The 8,107-nt window shown below is 43.4% G+C and overlaps 1 protein-coding gene across 1 annotated transcript in view; it reads left to right on the top strand.

Moving 5' to 3' along the window:
- Positions 1-8,107, top strand: part of ccdc80 (coiled-coil domain containing 80) — a 39,782-nt gene that overhangs the window by 29,327 nt on the left and 2,348 nt on the right. Inside the window, exons 8-11 of the mRNA XM_015396243.1 lie at positions 121-336; positions 456-648; positions 1,413-1,473; positions 4,270-4,383. Coding sequence (XP_015251729.1) covers positions 121-336; positions 456-648; positions 1,413-1,473; positions 4,270-4,383 — 584 coding nt within the window. The remainder of the gene's footprint in view (positions 1-120; positions 337-455; positions 649-1,412; positions 1,474-4,269; positions 4,384-8,107) is intronic.

The raw sequence follows: 8,107 nt of genomic DNA, 5'->3' as shown, positions 1-8,107 counted from the left end.
GATCTGTGAGTGAAACCTTGAAAGCTCGCGAGATCAGGATGGTCTCACCAGGCTAGGACGACAGAAACGTCAGTCGAGCTAAAGGGAACGCCCAACAACCTGTTGTTATCTATGGATCAGAGGCAGCATCACAGGTCCAGGTGGGAAACCTAGATATCATCTCCTGACCAACACCAGCAGTCCTGATGACGGTTTGTTCAATCCCTCAATGAGAAGCGATTGGAACGGCCTGGAGGCTGCAGCCACCACCTGGATAAGAGGCTCTTCTTCATTCTTAGAGCCCATCACCGTCTATCTGAGGCTAAGTGTCACGTTCACCTTATCTCCTGACCACAGGTGAGGGTTAGAAGGTAGAAGGTCAGGTAACCCTGAAAACGTTTCCGTTTGGCCCGGCGCTCTCCTCACTGAGCACAGTCAGCTGCAAAAACCTTGACCAATCACAGCACTGTTCTCAGACACGCTGCAAGAAAAAAAGCTTCTCCACAGATGGGAACCAGCAGCGAGAACCCTGAAGATGGGACTGTGCGTATAAAAAGACGCGGTTTAGTTCTGCCAGAGCAGGACCTCCAGCTTCTCATGGAGGATGGTGCAGAGCAGGTTCCTGTCTATCCATCCATCTTAAGCTCCAGTCTGCCAGCTAGTCAGAAGGTAGAGACTGACCCAAACCAAACCAAGACCTCCGGGTTTCAGGACCGTCTCCTCTTCATGACCTCACAATGAGGATGGCAGACTAGAGGAGGCCTGGGTGAGGCCAATCTGGACCAAAAACATGTTGAACCAATAAAACATTTCTGGCCCGACCAAAGCCCTTTAAAGCCGCGATCTAGTTCTGATTTCTACAGCAGGCAGATCATCCATCCTCCATCAGAGGCCTGGCCCCTTCTCATGTTTCCTCAACCTGCTGCATCAAAACAGTTAGCTACAAATATGAACTCACTGCGAAACTGATCTAAAAATAAATAAAACTTACTGATAATAATTGTCTCTGAGATTAGATGAACAGGTGAATCAGAGCATCTGCCAATGGAAGGAGTATTTCTACTCCTAAGGGATGTTGTTTTTTCGTCAAAGTTGACGAAATGGTTTTGCTGACGCTCCTTTTTTTCAACTGGTGAGCTAATCGTGGATCTTTGATGAATAAAACATGACTGGTCGTAGGTTTGAGTTTTTGTCAATCAGACGAGACTAAATAAAAATTAGCAGGTCATCTGTCAGAGGTTTAAAATGCTTCATTGCTGTAATCTAAGCAGTATCAGCCGTGCTGCTGCGTCCTGTTTGATCCTGCCGCTCAGCGTTGCTCATTCTGCAGCAGCACAGATGGATCATGGCAGCAGGGAGAAAATAACCTAGAATGATCCGGTACGGCGCGCTGAACTCTGACTAACTCTGATCTTCCAGCTGTGCTTGTGCAGAAATGCGTCGTTAGCTCAGAGTCTGAGCTTTACGCTCCGCTCCGATGCTTCGCTCTCAGCAGTACGGCTCTTCCTGCTCTCGCTACTTAATAAACTAGATGTGGCTGATCATCCTCTGCCAAGCGTAAAGAATCCCTTTGTCTAACTATCTAGATTTTAGAGGTGATGCTAAACATTCCTTCATTTCTACCAACAGGAATCCCTAAATTATATCCAGAGCAAATATTTCATTGCTTTCTGTTTATTTCTGGATAAAGATCCAGATGAAAAGGTTCATAGATCTTTGAATATTTCTCTCTCATTGTTCTCATTTATATCTATTTAAATATGATGTAAATCTTTCCCTGTATTGTCATTAATACATTTTCTCTTTTTCCTTTAAATATTTCAACGTTTTAGTAACATATTCATTCATTTAGGTCTGGGTTGCCATGGCGTTACAAGGTAGTTATGGAGGATCTCTGTATTTTTTATATCAAACCCTGTGAATTTAAATCTACTTTGACTCCTGAGCAGCAGGAACCGAGGGGGAGATTGAAGAAATAAATGACCAAATAGAAAGAAGAATGTTTTTGTTCTTTGCTTTTTTGCATTAATGCAGTTTTTATAGATCTGTGTTTAATGCAGAATTCCTAGCAGATCAGGAAGTGTTTGCTTTGGGATGGAAACCTTGGATGATAAAATCATTCCTTTATTGGACATTCTGTTAGCTTCTATCTGCAATATTAACCAATAGGATGTGTTGAACTAGATCTGCTATTTTTAGCATTTGTGAGACAATTTTTTTTATAAAGTAGGGCATTAATTCACAAAAATAGTTTATTCTAATTCTATAGTCAAAGTTTATCTGCCCAACAGCAATGCTGATCTGCACGGCAGCGTTCTATACCCAGCTATTGTAGCATCTAGGATAGAGCTGCAGGCTGGGAAAGAATCTGGTTGGTATTACAAATTATAAAGGTTCACTTTTTTTAGCAACATCAAACTTTTAGTCGACTAAAACTGACTGAAACTGTCATGTATCGTATATAAAATTGTCTTACCTGCTGAAATCAAGGGAATTGATTTAATTTATCTACTTTTATTTCAGTATTTACTCCATCTTTGACAATCTGCGTTCTCCACCAACAGCTGAAGATTTAGGGTTTGATTTAAAGTCCAACAAATAAAAATAGGATTTTCTGCTCCATAGATTCAGTCAGAGGAATATCTCGGAGCGCGTCAATGTGATCCGCTGGTTCCTTCAGTAGATTTCACCAAAGTTGCTGTGCTCCATTTACTGTTTCGCTCGTGTGTTTTTTTTACCTGGAACATTTTCCTGCTTCCTTGCATCGTCTGTACTTCAACAGATCTAAAACAAAAAATCTAAGATGAGATTAGCTTCAAACTGGAAACAAACAGACAACGGGAGAAACTTTCTCTCTGGATTCCTCAGCTGTGTGCAGGAATTCTCAGAAAGATCCAAAAATTCCCCCAAATCTCCAAAGTTCTGGAAGTTTGTGCTTCCTGGTGACATTTACCTCATCCTGCCATAAGTTTTTCCTCCGGTCTATAAATGTATGAATAAATCCATTCTATGAGGAACTTTCTGGGATGTTGGAGCCGTATTTCTATGTGTGGGTCGGTGTGTTTGCTCAGAGGATTCCAGATGGCAGAATTGGCTCCGATTAGTTTTTGTTTTTCCTTCCTCTGCAGGTCAACCTTTCCTCACTTACTTAGAACTCAGTACAGTACATATCAGACAGGGGCGGGTGAAGAGGGGTTTACCATTAGGCAATACTAGGTGCCTAGGGCCCCAAGTTCCTGGGGGCCCCATAAAACTCTGTTTCCATGTACGGTTAATAAAACTATTCCTTATTTCTGCACATTAATTATGTTTTTGATAAAAATCCTTTGGCTAAAATGCCATCAGAACGCTGATAATATTAAGTGTGTCTCAGCCCCCCCCTTCAGTGTCCACCATATTGGATCAGTCCATTTGCTGCACATGTTCAGAAAGGTCCAAACAGACAGCAGCAAACCATTTGAAAACAAACCATGCAAAGAGCAGTGTTGCCAACTTAGCGCTTTAGTCGCTATATTTAGCCACTTTTCAGACCCCTCTAGCACTTTGATTTCTAAAAAGCTCCTAGCGCCAAATCTAGAGACTTTTTTCTGCTACTGGAGACTTTGGAGACAACATCTAAAAGCAGCGAACTCTGCTCTCCAGAGCGAGTAGATTGGTAACCCCGCCTCCTGCTCTCCTCTATCTTGTCTGCTGTCATGATTCATGCAGCTATTATTTCATCCAAATGAAAAATGGAGAACAGATAAGCAGATCATGGCTTGTCTACAGTGAAAAGAAGGACTGGGTTATTTACTTTGGCCTTTTTGGAAACACAGGAAGGAGCAATCAGCTAAGTGAGCTTAGTGCTTGGAAAAAATCTTTCATTCCTTCAGAGACAGCATGAAAAGTCAGCTGAGTACAAAACATAGAGAGGAAAACAAGAAGAAAAGGGACAAGAAGAGATGAAGATGCTGCAGTCATCAGCAACTTTCAGACGATTATACTAAAAGTCCTGGACAGAAGCGTCACTCATGGCTAATTTTGTGAAATCAGCTGTATAATTTCATGGTTTCCTGTGAATGGCGGGACAGAGGAGGGTTAAACCTGCAGTTTCTCCATTTCCTGTCCAAAACAGAAAAATGAAGCATAAAACAACTTAAGACCAATCATCTCAAATGTGGGCCCCCTGCTGTCTTTGCCTAGGCCCCCAATTTTTCCTTAATCCGCCCCTGCCCTGAGTGGGCCTGAGAAGTTTGATCCTGATGTTTAGCAGCTGCTGAGGTTAGCGAACCTCCTCTGTTTGTGGAACAGCGATTGATTTTGTTCTGTCGCCATGTTTAGGTCTGAGGCACATCGCCGTCCTGAAGCTGGTCGGTACGGAGCTGCCGGACATGGGCGGAGTCCTGGAACTTTATCCCATCAACGGTAAGCTGTTTCTTTATGTAGAAAAGGAGATTACTAATGAGCACACAAGCTTTGGTTATCCTGGGAGGCATTAAACAGAGGTAACCATGGAAACGGCGAACATTATTCACATTCAGAGCAGTTTGGGATGACCTCAGTCTACCGCATCACTTTGATAGAAGTTATTTAAAGTATTTCTTCTATAATAGCTCCATCAATCAGCGGACTGCTGCAGGCGGTCAGACTGAGGTCTGCACCAAAGGGACACTCATCACCACATTTATCAGACCCAGCCTCATGCATGCAGCAGCTGGCCCCTCATTCATCTCTAAAGTGGTTTTAAAGAGTCGCTGGTGGGAAATATTCCCCAGCTGTCTGCAGAACCGGCCGGTTCATTTCCAGCTCGTTCCACACAGAGAGTGGCTTTAGATCTGAGCTGAAGGTGGGAATGTTTAAACTGTTTCCAGGGGAAATCTCTGAAGGTATCAGCACCCTAAAAACTTTAGGCAGTCAGAAAATGATGCAGTATTTTTTTTCATTAGGAAACAAAACAGTAAAAATGTTTTAGGGCAGAGCTGATGGTTTTCCAGCTGGAGCTGCTCACAACCTCAGCACCAGATCGGAGACAGAAGAGCTTCGACATCATGAAAACGGTGGAGTCATTATCCAGCGATCAGCTCCATCCATAAGGACCAGAGCAGAGCTGCTGGACGGGAACAACCAGGGTCGGCTTGTTGCTTCACCAAATATGGATCAATCCATGTTTGGATTTTGCTTGATACGCAATACAATGAAGTGTTTTTACCCTTGATTTAAGCTAGTAAATACGATTCTTTGCCAATTAAATTAGTATATTTACTCTTAAAATAAGATAATTAGATAATAAGCACTTAAAGTAAGACAATGCAATTGTTTTTTTCTCATTTTTAATGTAAATTGTCTTCTTCTCTTGGCAAAGTGTCTCACTGACTTCAGTTTAAGAAAAAAGGCACCTATGTTAAGAAAAAATGATTTATGTAGAATTCCTTGTTTTGCAATGTGTAACAGATTTAGATCGGGGGAAGTTTTTAACCAAGAAATGGGTCAAAGTGACTCAAGTTGGAATAACAAACGTGTTTCTGGGCTGTGGTGGAAGCTGGAGTACCTGGAGAGAACCTCTGTGTCTGGAAGGAATGTCTTTTTTTTCTTAAAATAAGTGTATTTGTTGTTGAATTGAGCAGCTAAGTGAGACCCTTTGCCAATGGAACAAGACTATTTACATTTAAAATAAGAAAAAAACAATTGCATTGTCTTATTTCAAGTGCATAATTATTTAATTTTAAGAGTAAAACATCTCATTCTATTGGCAAATCATCTTCTTTACCTCAAATTAAGGGTAAAACACTTGGTTAATAAATGCTGACTTATTTCTAGATCGTATTTGTGGTGCAGTTGGGATTTGAACCAACAACCTTCTTGTTATGAGGCAGCAATGCAAAGAGCTGATTTAAGACTTGAAGGTGATGAGGATGAGTCTCCATATGAGGCTGTAGGAGCTCCAGACAGCGTGGATGATAAGCAGAGCTAACGCTGGACGAACCCTCCTAGCTTCCAGGTAAAATGATGATAGCATCTTAAAGCTAAAGTGGAGGATGTTGTTTTTTCAGGTGGATCATCTACATCAGTGGTCCTCCTAACTGTCAATCATTCTGGTGATATGTTTACGTAAGGCCGTCCCCATTTTCACTGACCGCCGGTGAGTCTGACATGGTGGAAAAATTGCAAATCTTCTTTCGTAAAGTGAGCTTGTTTGAGCAAAGCAAACAGCAACTTTTAAACCGAGCGTGCACGAGGAGAAACGGGCTCCTGCACGCTCTCGCACTGTTCAATAGGCATTCCCTCTCAGGAGCGGTGCAGAGTTGTGGGTGCTTTTTTTTTTTTGGAGAAAAAAAGGGCGGGTCTTTTCAAAAGTTCCCGAAAATCCTCCACTATAGCTTTGAATTAGCATCTTTGAATCTGAAAGCTTAGGGTTCGATTCCAGCTTCCTGCTGCTAATTGTCCATGAGCCCCTGAGCAAGGCGCCTGACCCCTGGTTGCCCAGTGACCTCTGTGTTAGTGTTTGGCTTTCAGTGTGACTGGGTGTGGTTATAGTGCGAAGGGCTGATTGGTGAGACTGCATCTGATTCTGCCCTGAATCTGACAGCCTTATTACCCCTGAATGATGTCCAGCACAGAGCAGGAGGCCCATAAACGATCCTCGGTGTCCAAAGGTTCATAAACGTCTGTCCTCAGAGGACGGAGGATCAGCCTCTGCTTCTGGGAGACACACAGCTCAGACTGAATCATTCCTGTGGACCAGCAGCTCTCAGAAAACACTTCCAGGTGGGAGTGAGAAGCTTCCTCAGCGTCTCATGAGTTTTCTCTGTGTGGAAGGAGGCGGCCATGTTGAACCCTCCCCCGCTGTTTGCCGGTGACGCCTTCACATCCCTGCTGTTCTGTGAAAGTTGACCTCAGCGTCGGATAAACTGATTCCAGATGGTCTGTGTGCTGCAGTTGGTGGATGTTTCTCCGTAGAAACGTTTGTGCTGTCAGCGCACACAGGATGAGTCACGCTGATGTTCTTCAAGATGGAAGATATTACTGGAACATCCTGAACAGATGGAGCGTGCTATCAAACCTTTGGGGGGTTTCTGATACCTGAGCTGCAGCCTTCATCTCCAGGCCTCCTCTGGCTTTCTGGAAGCGTCCATCTGTGGGTTAGCCCTGCTTAGATCAGGGATTCCACAGGCAGCTCAGGCCGCAGCTTCTCCTGGCACATCCAGGGCTTCTGGGTGTCATAAAGTCTGAATAAACAACCTTTGGTTCTTTTGGCTCTAAGCACAGATCACAGCTGACTCTGTAGCGTCCAGATTCTTATTTCTTTCCTCTGTTTTGGTGTTTTTCAGCAGCTACTTTTCTTTAATAACAGCTACATTACTCCTCTCATCCGTTATTTTCTAAATTAGAGGAACCACATCTTCAAGAAGCAGGACAAGTGGAGCTTCTGACATTCTGAAACATCTGGTAACAATGGCTAGATAATAAAATAATGTCATCTTATGCCATGCAAAAATAGTCTGCTCTCGTAAGGATTCAACTACTAAAGGAGGCTCTGATCCCTCCCATTGGACTGGCTATGGAGGTCAGCAGGGGGGTTAATGGTCGTTAGCGGGTTCTGAACTCCCTCAAAATCACTCTGACAAGGGATTTCGGTCACATGGCTTAATGAAGTGTGAGTCAGGTGAGGGCGGATGGGAGGTGAATCGTCGAGTATTCTTCCTAAAAGGTCTTTTTAAAGTCCTAGGGAAGCGGCATTTCTGAATTCTCCAGAGTGGTGCCCGACTTTACACGAGTGAATAAAGTGAATGTGATTGGTCGATTATCAAGGGGGCGGGATTGTTGTGGCGGAAGGTTTGCAAGCAAGTTGTGTTGTACCCGGTTTGTGGGAAGCATCTTGCTAACCAGTTAGCAGCTTAGTGATAGCAGGTTCCCAATGGGAAATTCCATTGGGAACCTACTAGCACTAAGTTGCTAACCAGTTAGCAACTTAGTGCTAGTAGGTTCCCAATGGGAAATTCCATTGGGAACCTACTAGCACTAAGTTGCTAACCAGTTAGCAACTTAGTGCTAGCAGGTTCCCAGTGGTAAATTCCTTTGGGACCAAGTAGCACTAAACTGGTGACTTAGAAACGACGCTGTCAAGGAACGCTATGGACAGAGGAAACAT

The sequence above is a fragment of the Cyprinodon variegatus genome, unplaced genomic scaffold (genome assembly GCF_000732505.1).
Source record: "Cyprinodon variegatus isolate N-32 unplaced genomic scaffold, C_variegatus-1.0 Scaffold785, whole genome shotgun sequence".
Lineage (NCBI taxonomy): Eukaryota > Metazoa > Chordata > Actinopteri > Cyprinodontiformes > Cyprinodontidae > Cyprinodon > Cyprinodon variegatus.
Note: the sequence above shows the minus strand (reverse complement) of the source record. Positions and strands in the feature narration are given on the sequence as shown.